The sequence below is a fragment of the Melanotaenia boesemani genome, chromosome 8 (assembly GCF_017639745.1).
Source record: "Melanotaenia boesemani isolate fMelBoe1 chromosome 8, fMelBoe1.pri, whole genome shotgun sequence".
In the NCBI taxonomy this organism is placed as follows: Eukaryota; Metazoa; Chordata; class Actinopteri; order Atheriniformes; family Melanotaeniidae; genus Melanotaenia; species Melanotaenia boesemani.
Genome location: NC_055689.1, coordinates 2,499,620 through 2,512,835, shown reverse-complemented (window position 1 = coordinate 2,512,835; position 13,216 = coordinate 2,499,620). Strand labels below are relative to the sequence as shown.

At 39.6% G+C, this 13,216-nt stretch overlaps 1 protein-coding gene across 1 annotated transcript in view; it reads left to right on the top strand.

The window, feature by feature from the left end:
- Nucleotides 1-749: 749 nt before the first annotated feature.
- Nucleotides 750-13,216, top strand: part of cnpy1 (canopy FGF signaling regulator 1) — a 28,866-nt gene continuing 16,399 nt past the window's right edge. The window contains exons 1-3 of the mRNA XM_041992454.1: nucleotides 750-906; nucleotides 1,747-1,843; nucleotides 6,198-6,313. Of these exons, the coding sequence (XP_041848388.1) occupies nucleotides 1,756-1,843; nucleotides 6,198-6,313 (204 nt within the window). The 5' untranslated portion in view covers nucleotides 750-906; nucleotides 1,747-1,755. The remainder of the gene's footprint in view (nucleotides 907-1,746; nucleotides 1,844-6,197; nucleotides 6,314-13,216) is intronic.

The following is a 13,216-nucleotide window of genomic DNA, read 5'->3' as shown; positions in this document are numbered from 1 at the left end:
CTATTTTATCACGATATAGTTTAATAGTAAAGTTGCATAGAACATAGATTTTACACAGTATTTTGAAACCCCTGGTCATTTTGAAACATACTATGAAAAATAACATACAGCAACCACTTATTAAAGGGTTTTAAGAAATTGGCAGTGATTCCCCCTCCAACAGTAGAAAATGTTAATAGTAGTACTAGTACCCTGTGGTGCTGAAAAGGTTCTAGGATCATTTAGATTCTGTCTGATTATTTCTGAAGTGGGACTAAAGGCTCACGCATACAATATTGCTGGAATAACAACATTATATGCAAAAAGCAAACACTTGTTCTTTTTTACTGTGAAAACTATTCCCTGATGATCATGTTTAGAGCGTCATAGTTTGTCTTTTATGGTTGACCCGCTCTGCACCCGACCGGACCTGGAACTCCCCGCAGATGTTTGATTGGTTTGAGCTCTGAAGTTTGAAGCTGATTGGCTATACCTTTAGGTGCCTGACTGAACGTGGCTGTCCTACAGTGAGGCACGTAAATGTATGGCAGCGTGGCGGAAGAAGGAGGAACTGAATAACTCTGCCTTCAGATCTGAGGCAAAAACGGAGGAAGCAACAATAAAGAGGTCGAGGAAACTAACATCCGACCAAAATTGTTATTGTAAATGACTCTCTATGGGTATTCTGTTATTTCATCGCTAAATTTAGACTCAGATCAAAAGACTGTAAGTTGTAAAATCTTTACTTTGAAAGTCCACACCGGAAATACAAAGTCCTCTTGTGTGAATGAAATGTATCAGATCTGATCATCGTAATCGATAACATGAACACAGAAGAGTATGTAGGGGAAAATAGCTACTGACAAATCGTCATTTTAACCTGAACAACGTTGTCATCCGAGTCCGAAAGAAAGCACTTCCTGTCAGGTGAGAAAAGCTTTCTATTAGCCGGTCTGCTGCGTCTTATAGCTCCGAACCAAACTCCGATGCAAATTCTATTAATTAAGATGTATTTTCTGTACTGATCAACTATTCTGCAATAACGTGGTGTTGATAAAGATTAAACAGTTTGACTTGACCCAGGCTACAATTCGGCGTGCATTTAAATCAGGAAGGAGTCAGATTAAAGACCTAAATGTTTGATTCAGGGGGGCATTATACGCGAAGTACATTTTGAAACTTTATTTAATAATCAATAACTTTAAAATAGGATTATTTCGTGATAACAGAATCATATTTATTATACGAGGTGATTAACTGCTAAAGTATTCAGTTGCAAAGACTGCGGGACACTTGACACAGGTGTACCACCAGGTTTCAGATGACACCTGAGAGCGAGACTGGTACACGCGCGGAGAGGCGCGCGACCAGCGTCACTCAGGACAGCGACCCCGTCCTGTTTTCTGACGTCACCGCGCCAAGGAGGGAAGGAAGTAAAAAATAGACGTAGACAAACAGAGAAAAAATAATAAACAGACATAATTAAACAAAGAAATAAAAAAGAAAGACCGATAAAGGTCAATTAAGAAATACAGAAACAAAGATTGAAATAAATAAATAAACAAAAATAAATAAATATATAAACACAACATAAATTTTCTGCTAGCAGTGAAGTCGTTCACCTTTTGTTGTATTTCATAGTTTAAAAAAAAAAAACATGAATTTCCTTGTTTTCTCTTTCGAATCCATCTCCACTGACAAATATTGTAATATTTGAGTTCATTTCTAGAAGAATTAGCGCTTGTTTGTAACTTCCTGTCTCTTCAGGGTATCAGAATGAAGTCCTGGATGTTTCAGGTGACTGTGATGATGCTGTCAGTTTTCAGCAGCCAGGCGAAGAGAGACAAAGTGCTCTACTGTTCTGGTAAGTTTCACAAGTTTCTGTTCATTCACTCAAACACTCCTGATGACCATTCATCTCTGTGAACATAAAATGTTTAAAGAAAAAAAAAAGAAAGGTAAGGCAAGGCAAGGCAAGGCAAGGCAGTTTATTTATATAGCACATTTCATGTACAGGACAATTCAAAGTGCTTTACATAAAACAAAGACATTACAGATATTTAGAATAGTAAAAGGCATCAACACATAATCAACACATAATCACAATAAAATAATGAATTACATTAAAATGATTAAAAGCAAGATAAGTTAAAAAAGTTTCCGTGCAGATTTCATGCATAGGCGCATGAGAAAAGAAAAGTTTTTAACCTGGATTTAAAAATGTCTACATTTGGGGAAAGTTTAATCTCCACTGGCAGTTTGTTCCATTTGTTTGCAGCATAACAGCTAAATGTTGCTTCTCCATGTTTAGTCTGGACTCTGGTCTGGACTCTGGCCTGGACTAGTTGACCAGAGTCTTTGGATCTAAGAGCTCTGCTAGGTTTATATTCTCTGAACATATCACAGATGTATTCTGGGCCTAAACCATTCTGGGATTTGTAAATGATCAGAAGGGTTTTAAAATCTATTCTGTGACTGACTGGAAGCCAGTGTAAAGATTTTAAAACTGGTGTGATGTGTTCAGATCTCTTAGTCCTGGTTAAAACTCTAGCAGCAGCGTTCTGGATGAGCTGCAGATGTTTAATGCTCTTTTTAGGAAGTCCTGTTAAAAGACCATTACAGTAATCCAGTCTACTGGAGATGAATGCATGGATGAGTTTCTCTTGGTCTTTCTGGGAGACTAAACTTTTAATTCTGTTGATGTTTCTGAGCTGGTAAAAAGCTTCTTAGTGAAGCTTTGATGTGGCTGCTGAAAGTCAGGTCTGAGTCTATCAACACTCCAAGGTTACGAACTTGGTTGGTAATTTTAAGAGCCCGAGTCTCCAGGTGTTTACCAATGCTGACCCTCTTCTCTTTGCTACCAAACAGAATAATCTCAGTTTTGTCTTCATTTAATTGTAGGAAATTCTCCCTCATCCAGGTGTTTATTTGCTCCAGACACTGACACATTAAGTCTATTGGACTGCAGTCATCTGGTGACAGAGACACATAAAGTTGTGTATCATCTGCATAACTGTGATAACTAATGCTATAGTTTTTTAATATTTTACCCAAAGGGAGCATATACAAGTTGAACAGAAGAGGTCCAAGGACTGACCCCTGGGGGACTCCACAGGTCATGGCCACTCGCTCGGATTCATAGCTGCCGATCGTAACAAAATAACTCCGGCCTTCTAAATAGGACCTGAACCAGTTAAGGACCGCTCCAGAAAGTCCAACACAGTTTTCCAGCCTATGCAACAGGATTCTGTGATCTACAGTATCAAACGCAGCACTGAGATCCAACAGAACCAGGACTGATACTTGACCAGAATCGGTATTCAACCTAATGTCATTTAACACTTTGACCAGAGCTGTTTCAGTGCTGTGATGAGGTCGGAAGCCGGACTGAAATTTATCAAGATTTCCACTTTCATTTAAAAAGTCATGAAGCTGGTGAAATACAACTTTTTCAATAATCTTGGAAATAAAAGAGAGGTTAGAGACAGGTCTATAGTTGTTCATTATAGAGGCGTCTAGAGTCCTTTTCTTTAGGAGGGGCTTAATAGCAGCTATCTTTAGTGACTTGGGAAAAATGCCTGATGCCAGCGAGCTGTTAACTATCAGTAGGAGATCACTTTCTACTGAGGTAAAAACTGTTTTTAAAAAGTCGGATGGTATCATGTCCAGAGTGCATGTTGTTGATTTCAGATGTCAAACTGTTTCTTGTAGGACTTTTAAATTCACCATTTTAAATTGTGACATGACATCAGAATTATTTCCGGGTTTTAGACACAGACTAATTTTCTTTTTTGACTGTGTGGAATTAATATTTTGCCTAATTGTTTTAATTTTTTGGCTAAAAAAGTTTGCAAATTGGTTGCATTTCTCAGTGGAAAGGAGCTCTGGGCTTATCTGTTTAGGAGGATTAGTAAGTTTTTCAATCATAGCAAACAGAGTGCGAGAATTGTTGACATTCCTGTTAATCATTCCAGATAAATGCAGCTCTCTGGCCTTCACAGCTCATTGTTATAGTTACGCAGGCTTTGTTTGTACAGCTCATAGTAAATTTGAAGTTTATTTTTCCGCCATTTCCGCTCAGTTTTTCTGCATTCTCTTTTTAGGCTGGTAACCACAGTGGTGTTTCTCCATGGTGTTTTCTGTTTGCTCAAGTTGCTCTTGATTCTTATCGGTGCAACAGCATCCATTACATTCAAGATTTTCAGATTGAAATTATCCAGGAGTCCATCAACTGACTCTGCACTGGTTGTTGGTAACATAGCTATGGCCTCCACAAACTTAGCACTTGTTCTTTCATTAATGTACCTCTTCCTAACGGAGAAGCAGGTTGGTTGAACATTCTGAGTGATCAGTAAATCAAACAAAATACAAAAATGGTCAGACAACAATGGTCAGTGACCGCAACAGAAGAAATATCAACACCCTTTGAAATAACCAGGTCCAGAATGTGACCTCGAATGTGGGTCGGTTGTTTAACATGTTGCCACAAACCAAACATCCAATATGGAACAAACAGGTAGACGTGTTTACACAGGGAGGTAAAATATGTGTATATATATATATATACAGTATATATTTTATACAATGGGGCAAATATTAACACCTTCCAGTTGGGTCCATATACAAGACCCTTAGTGCTACTGCCAAACCACCTTATCAAGCGAACAGAGAGACATACTAGCATATATTAGTGCTGGAAAACGATAAAAATTTTTAAGCACGAGTTATTGCGTTGTTATGTACAAAATGTAGTTTTCCTTTAAAAGCAGGCCTACTGCTATATGAAGAAAATGTAGTAAATGTTGGTTTACAAACACTAAACCAGGGGTGTTCAACCCGTGGCTCCAGATCAGCAAGTGGTTCTCTGGACGTTCCACAATGGCTCTTGATACATGGCCAAACACGATAAACAACTAACCAATGTTTTTAAATATAGATGTAATAACAAATGCATTTTTTAAGCAAATTTTCGGTTTTTTAATGGATTAATTGCATTGAATTTCCACAGCATAATGACACTAAAAGTACCAGTAGTATTTCTTTATCTGTTTTTTTTCTTTTGTCATTAGGCTGATCTCTACATCCCATAGTCTATCCTCTTTTTGCTGAAGTTTTATGTTTTTCTTTATTTTAAAACCTAAAAATAGAAATAAAATGTGGTTCTTCACAAATGACAAGTTTCCTATAGTAGGTATTTATCAAAAATTATAAGTTGTTTTTTTCAAAAAGTCTCATAACATTTGTGTCTTTAAACGAGGTTTATGTAGCTGGGCTGAGAGAAAAATGGCTCTTTGGATTGAAAAGGTTTCAGACGGGTGAACAGACAGAAAGCAGGATGAGAATCTCACAGCTTCTAGATGGTAAGGAGAGAGAAATATTCACAATATGCACAATAACTTCCATCCATGCACCTTCAGTGCTTATCCAGATTTCTGACCTATAAATTCTCTAAATCTGCATTCTTAGCTTGACGGGAGTTAAGGGGGTAACGTTTGGTTTTATAAACATGTGTGGTATCCACAGATAGTCTAGAATCATAGCTACCAGCTCAGTGAAACCATTTCTATCACCAACAAACAAAATTAAGACAACAATAATTAAAAGAGGTACACAAAGTCTGAAAACATATGTAAAATACAGATGATGTCTCCCAGTGTCCACCCTAAGGTATGAACATGAACAAACGACTCCTCTTCTGAAAGCTCACATCTCACAGATTCTACAGCTGGAAGTTTCATCTCGCTACGACCAAGATTCACCGAACCAGAGGCAGAAGAAGACCCGATTTATGCTGCACGTTTGTAAAAGTCAGAAAACATGTCTCACCTTTGCTGTCTGGCCTAAATTAAAACTTCATTTATTAAAAAAATAAATAAAAAGTTTCTCATTGTCTTTTGGGAGCAGTTTCCCGTCCAGAAATCACGATGTTCTGTCCATCTTCATGGGTTTAGACAAAGAGAAACGTTGGTTCTTCTTCTTCCTTAAGTTCCAGCCAGAAAACGTCTCTCCATGTTAATAAACCTGCTCTCTCCTGATACATCAGACGCACCACTGCAGCAGGAAGAGAGACATGGACGCCATGATCCTGTCATCAAAGCCAGCGGCCAGCAAAAAAAAAATATAGATAGATAGATAGATAGATAGATAGATAGATAGATGAGACTGTGAGTTCTAACTTGTCTAGTTGCCATCGCTGAGGTTTACCGTTTCTTTCCCAGCATGCAAAGCGATAGTGGATGAACTGAACTACTCGATCAGTCAGGTGGACCCAAAGAAGACTATCAATGTTGGCAGTTTTAGACTCAACCCTGATGGAACCATGAAGGACAAAAAGGTACAGTACACTTCACCTGTCCAACCTTTATCCATACATATATATATATGTGTGTATATATATATATATATATAAATGTGTGTATATATATATATATATATATATATATATATATATATATATATATATATATATATATAAACCTGCAGCACAGCGGCCCTCGAGGACCGACTTTAGGCACCCCTGGCATAGAGAATAACAGCCCACTGTCCCATACGACTGGACTGCTGAAACTACTTCTGGCTTTTTTTACATTACTTTTCATCAAGTTCATTTAGTTTGCTTATTAACTTAATTTACTACTATTTATTTACTTTTTTTATGTAATTTATTGCATAATTATATGCATAATAACATTTCTTATGAGAAAACTACACAAAAACGGCTAAAAGAAATAAATCCAGTATTCTGATAAATGAAGTCTTGACATTATTGGCAACAAATTAGTTTATTGGCTTTATTACATTTAAAATGGCAAAATAATGACATTATTGGCTGTTATTATTAGTTGCTACATGGGGTTAAAGCAGCTCCCACTGCGGCAGCAGGTTGATCATTAGCAGCTCAACAGCTGAAACTTACTGTGACGTGTTGCTATGACAACATGAAGAGGTACGCTGCATCCTGACCAGGAAGGTAGTCTCTCTTTGACTGGACTGCAGACGTCAGCCCTGACATCAGGACGGACAGAAACCTGCTGGGACGAAAAATCCACTGTGTTATAACATGAACATGTTTCACAACTTTTATAAATCTGATCTCAATTTAAACTGGCAGCATTTTCCACCAGTTTTAGAGCTTTTTCTACAACAGCAAACATGGATTACAACAGGTTGGATTCAGCTGTTGTTTACTCTTCATGTTGACTGAACCGCAGCTGCTGGTAATCCATCCAGACTTCATCAACATGTCTGAAAACATCAGTCTGAATGAATCAGGCAGAGTCAGAGCAGAAGAACCAGGTAACGTAACAGATCATCAGCCCCAGAACCAGCAGCAGAATTCACCAGCACAAAGCTGCTCATCGTTAACTGTCCATAGTAGAAGCTGCAGTGTTATGAGGCTGCAGTATTCCGCTTCATTCGTTCCCAGCATGCTTACAAGACCTGGAATGTCGCCCAGCAGTCTGCAGAGGATCAGCTCTCCTCAGCCGATGGTTCATGGTTTTGCAGCTGCCTGGTTCAGGTATCTGGACCTGATGCTGTGGTGGTGTCACAGTTTCCTCCACAGCCTGTTCACTGTGTAGAACAGGTAGTTCCTTTCTGAAATGTCAGAAGTCCAGATCCTCATAAGATGCTGAAGGAGGAAGGAGAACACTACAAAATGATGTGTCTAAATAGAAGGAAAACTCTTAAATAGCGAAGATTCAGATTATAATCCAGTGAAATAATCTGCCAGTGCAGGAAACATCTCCCAGCTTTAGTGAGAAACATCTTAAAACAAGTGGAGAGACACTTTTTCTCTAGAAGTCCTCTATCAACCTTTATGCATCATTGTGAACAATTTTGTCCATTTGGGCAAATTTTTCCTCTTCATCTGGTCGTCATTTTGGCTGCTTTAGTGTATAAAGAACATCTTTTTCTGATAAAGTCTCTTTCTTGACTAAATATGGAATTCAACAAAAAAAAGCTGTTAGATGTTTTTATTAGTTATTTATATTTGCTTACTGTTTTGTACTTATCTTTATATTATTTGTTTATAATTTATTTTTGTTTGGTTATTATTAGCCTCCCTCCTCTTTTATTTAGGAATTTTCTGTTTTATCTACCGTACATATTAAATACAACAGAATTTTAATAACTGGTGATTTTAATTTATGCGTCTATAACAACTCTGAGCGCTGTGCAAATGTGTTTTTAAACCTTTTAGACAGTATGGGTTTTAAACAGCATGTAACACAGCCTGCTCACAACAGAGGGCCCACCTTGGACCTGGTCCTAACTTATGGTCTGTCCACTGGTGTGTCCTCTGTTGTTGACCTGTCTGTCGTACCACTACTGTGTGTTTTTTAACATCACCAGTTTTATCCAACAGGAGGCCCAGGTGAAAACTGTGAAGAAGTGATATATTACTCCTGAAGTAGCTGCACATTTTATTGACATTTTAAACCAAACTCATTGCATTTGCTCCCCGTGCATTTCAGGATCAATTTAAAGCTTCTTTTAGTTGTTTATTAATGTCTTAATTGTCTTAGGCCTTCTTATTTATCTGACCTGCTTTTAAGTTATTATCCCTCTGAGATCCTCTGGTACCGGCCTCTTAGTTGTTCCCAAAGTCAGAACCAAGACTTCTGGCGAGGCCTCGTTCCACCACTACGGGCCTCCACTGTGTAGGGCTCGGTATCATTCAAAAATATTCGAAACTGGTACCAATACCGATACTTTCACTTCGATACCGGTTCCTTAACAACACTTTTTTCAATATCAGTTTTATAAAATGAGTTTTAATAATACACATTATGAGCAAATGTTTAGTTTTATTTTTCAGCTTTGGCATTCTTCCACTCAAAGCAGCTTTTTAACATAAATGCAAATAACATCATTTTCAGTGCAAAAGAATAACTGGAAACAAATGACAACGTAACAGTAAACGATAAATGAGCTCTTTAACCAGCCGACCCAATAGATAACCACATTTAAACAAGCTAATATCAGTTACCATCATTTATTTGTTAGCTTTTGTTTTAGCTAGCTATATAGCCATAAACTAAAGCTACACAACAGTACAGGGATCACGTTTTACGTCACCGCGGTTGACCGAGTTTTGCTTGACGTAAGCTTACCTGTTGAAATCCCAGACACAGTGCCGTCCACAGTACGTTCAGATGAAACGGGTGCAGGTTTTGATAGAGGCCACTCAGGCTCTGCAACATCCACAGGCGCGCTTGAATGCTGAGGACGACTGGTGCGTGTCGTTCTTATTGCAGTCAAACACGGAGCAACTTTCTGTTCTTAAATTGATTCCATGCATGTTCAGATGCTTCATCAAATTAGTTGTGCACTATTGGCATCAATTTTGCTAAAATGGAGCCACACTTTCGACCTCGGAAGCATTTTTTAGCTGCTTTAATGACATGTTGTGGCTCACAACACAGATACTCGGGCACCCTGTTTGTAGGCGTAGCCACATAATCATTATCAGCTCTTGATATTGCGTAATTAACTCTTAAGGCACCGAGACCTAGGACCAAAAGACAAGTCATGTTTTGATACTGGGTAGTACTGAAGCATTTCGGTCGGTGCCATAAGCGAACCGAAGTTCGGTACCCAGCCCCGCCACTGTGGAACAGCCTGCCAGAGAACCTCAGGGCTGCAGAGACTGTTCATGGTTTAAACAGGTTAGAAACTACACAAGATGACTTTTCTGGATTCTAGGAGAAGCATTGACAGAATAGTTATTAGTTTTATTCTTTATACCACTTAAGTACTTAAAATGAGTGTTTCACCACTTCTTTTAAGATAATTCACACTTGTCTAAAGATATTTTTCTTTTTTTTTATTTCTTTATATTAAGACAAGCATACTTTTTGCAGAGTGTGTGAGTGTGCTGGGAAGAGGAATGTTTGGTCTGATGCAGGATTTTAGCTGCTCTACAGTCCTGGACTGCAGGCAGGCCAGTTCAGCAGCCGGACTCTTCTCCTGTGAAGCCATGCTGCTGTGATGGATGCAGGATGTGGTTCAGCATCGTCTTGCTGAAATCTGCAAGGTCTTCCCTGAAAGAGACGTTGTCTGGATGGGAGCAGATGTTGCTCTAAAGCCTCCATGAACTTTTCAGCATTGATGGAGCTTCACAGATGTGGAAGCTGCCCACGCCATAGACACTAATGCAGCCCCATCCCATCAGAGATGCAGCTTTTCACCTGTCCACTGATAACAAGCTGGATGCTCCCGCTCCTCTTTAGTCTGCAGGACACGCCGTCCATGCTTTCCACAAACTACTTCACATCTTCATCCAGGTTTCCACTGGTTCTGGATCCTGTATCACATATGCATTTACTGTAGATAGTGAGATCTTCAAAGTCTTTACTATTTTACATTAAGGTACATTTTTCTGAAATTTTTCCACAATTTTTAGACCCAGTTTGTCTCAGATTGGTGAACCTCTGTCCATCTTTCCATCTGAGAGACTCTGCCTGAGATTTGGAAATCATTGTGCTCTGTTTTTATCCCAACTTCTTAGGGGCTGGGTTGCATCTTAATTTTTATAGGCAGTGGAGTTTTGATTATTCTCTAAATTAATCGTGTGGTTTTATAAAACGTAAGCAGCACATATTCTGAGAAATGTTGGACTCACCTGGTCTGGTGGTCCTCAGGGGATGTAGCAGTTGACATGCTCCCTCCAGTTGTGGAAGCATCTATAGCTCAGAATCTCCTGTTGGAAGTTAAGGTGTGAACAACAGCTGCATAAACATCTGGACCACGCTGGTCCTGAACATCTGTCCCCCATGTTTTCCTCTCAAACCTTCCCGCTGTTCTGTGACTCATCTCTTTATTTCCCTGGAGAACCTTTTAGGAATAAGATGTTTGACTTGTGTTTTGTGTTGGTATGATTTTAGTCTGCGGGCCATGACAGTGTGCTTCCTCCTGGGATGAGCTCCTCCTCCGCCCTCAGCTGACACCAACCTCCACCTGTTGCATTGTTTGGTCCTGAGCCACAGAAGAAGCCAAACCTTGATCCCATGCCCTCTGGGCTCCCTCCTTTTCAGCAGCTTTTGACCCGGTGTGAATCGGAGAGGGAGGGATGTCACAGCTTAGATGCCATCAGTGTGGAGGATTTTCAGGTTTTAAGTCTCTGCTCTTTGGCCTCCTCACAGTAGGACTTCCTGGGGGCATGGGGCTGCTTCGTGGCACAAAAGTTAAACCTGCCTGTCGTAACAATGACACATTTAAGGCATCTAAAGACATTGAACTTAGTTGGAGCGGCCAGTTGATCTCATAGTGACCAGTGGGAAGTCATGCATTGAGAATGAGAGGAGGCACAATGGCAGGCTGACACAGTGACACATGATACCATACAGCCCGGAAGGAGAGTCGGGAGGCAAGCCATCCTTTTCTGTCCACAAGGTTTTCTTTTTGCAGAAACCTGATGAATGTGTGCAGACATCCACACAGCACTGTCAGGTATCCACAAACTGGTTCTGTTCCTGTGCTACAAAAAACCCAGTTCAGTTCAGCTTCATGCATTCAGCATCAAAAATCCCGTCCAATTATAATCCAGTTCACTGAAATCCACTGTAAAATAAGAGAGAGAGAAACACAAAGTAATGACAACAATGTCAGATGTTTCTACATGGAGAGTAAAGAGAGCAGCGAGGAGCCCAGTGCATCATGGGATGCCCCCCAGCAGCAGGGAGCTGGTTCCACAGAGAGGGGTCTGATAAATGGAGGTTCTGTTTCCCATTCCACTTCCATGACGATGTGACACTGAGTCCAACAGAGTTTCTGATTAACATTTAAAAACATTGATGAAAATTTTCATATTTAAAGGAAAAAAAAAAAACTTTTTTTTTTCTGACACATTAAACTGGAGTCACATGATGGCTGAAATGAGATAACAGGAACAAAAATGGCCACACTGATGAACAGGAAAAAAAACCAATCAGCGGGACAGAATTCCTGAATACTTTGGTTTTCTGTCAGATTCCCTCCTCATCCTGTTAAACCGACATCATCCCAACTCTGGAGCGACGACCTGGTCCTCGTGAGGGTTTTGGTTGACTGTAATGCTCCATCCAGCTATCGGACCAGGAGATTTCTTCTGGCAGAAGATGACACGATAGAGGGACATAGCTCAACTTTTTGGAGGTTTCTGGCTTGTTGGTCCATCATCAGACATGATCTCTGACATCATGTTCGGGACCATGGTAGGACTTATCCGCCTGATGTTTTCTCCTCTCATGGAGTCGTTTACCTCCACAGGGTGGTCTAATCCTCTGCTTACTCTTACCTCGGTGGTCCTTGGCCGCCTTCAGACTGATTGCTACTTCCACCTGCCCACGTGAGCCCTCCTCAGTTGAGTCTGCTGATGTTTCAGCTGGAAAAAAGACCTTCCTGTTTTACATGAAGAAGTTATTCTGGACATGACATGTGTTTCCGTGCATCACGTTGGAACAGAAGAAATCATTTTGGTGTGCAGAACTGTCAGATTTTCTGGAAATAGCCGTAGAAGAAACCCAAACACGGCAGCTCCTGCCCTTTTTATTACCGTCTCTGGGTTTCAGCCTCTACCCCCATAATGATTATAGATCTCAAGCATTGAATTTTTAAAGAATAAACTTTACTGAGTTAAAAAAAACAGTCCAACGTGAGCTGTGGCATAAAGCTGAGGATAACGTGACGATCTTTTGCAGTAAGAAACTTTTCTCCCCGACGTGTGTTTTTCCGCCCGCTGATCGGAACGCCGGTCGGCATAGCCCCCCCCCCCCCCTTCATATGAATGAAATGTTGATCCAAATGGATCTTCTGATTGGTTTGTTTACATTAAGCATTTTAATCCAATTAGGCTTTTAATCTGAATTCTTGTGTCCATGTAAACGTGGCTAATTGAAGATGTTTCAGTGGAGAATGTCTTGTCCTTACAGATTATAAAAATAAATTTAAAAAGTAAATTATAATGTTGTGCTAGAGATTATTATTATTATTTAATAAGTTATAGTAAAATTATTCAATTTAAAATACTTTTTTACTCCCAGAAGAAAATTGCAAAATACAAAAAAGGCAAAATTATTTTTATTATTTTTATTGGTGCTCTCAGCCTGTTTAGGTTTAGGTAAGAAATGAAGACGCTGAAAGCAGCTGACAGCTAATACTGTATAATTTCCTTCTTTCTCCCCTCGTGCGCTCCATCCTCTCCCACATCGGCCAACTAAAGGTTGAAATAAAATGATTTACTGACGTCAGGTCT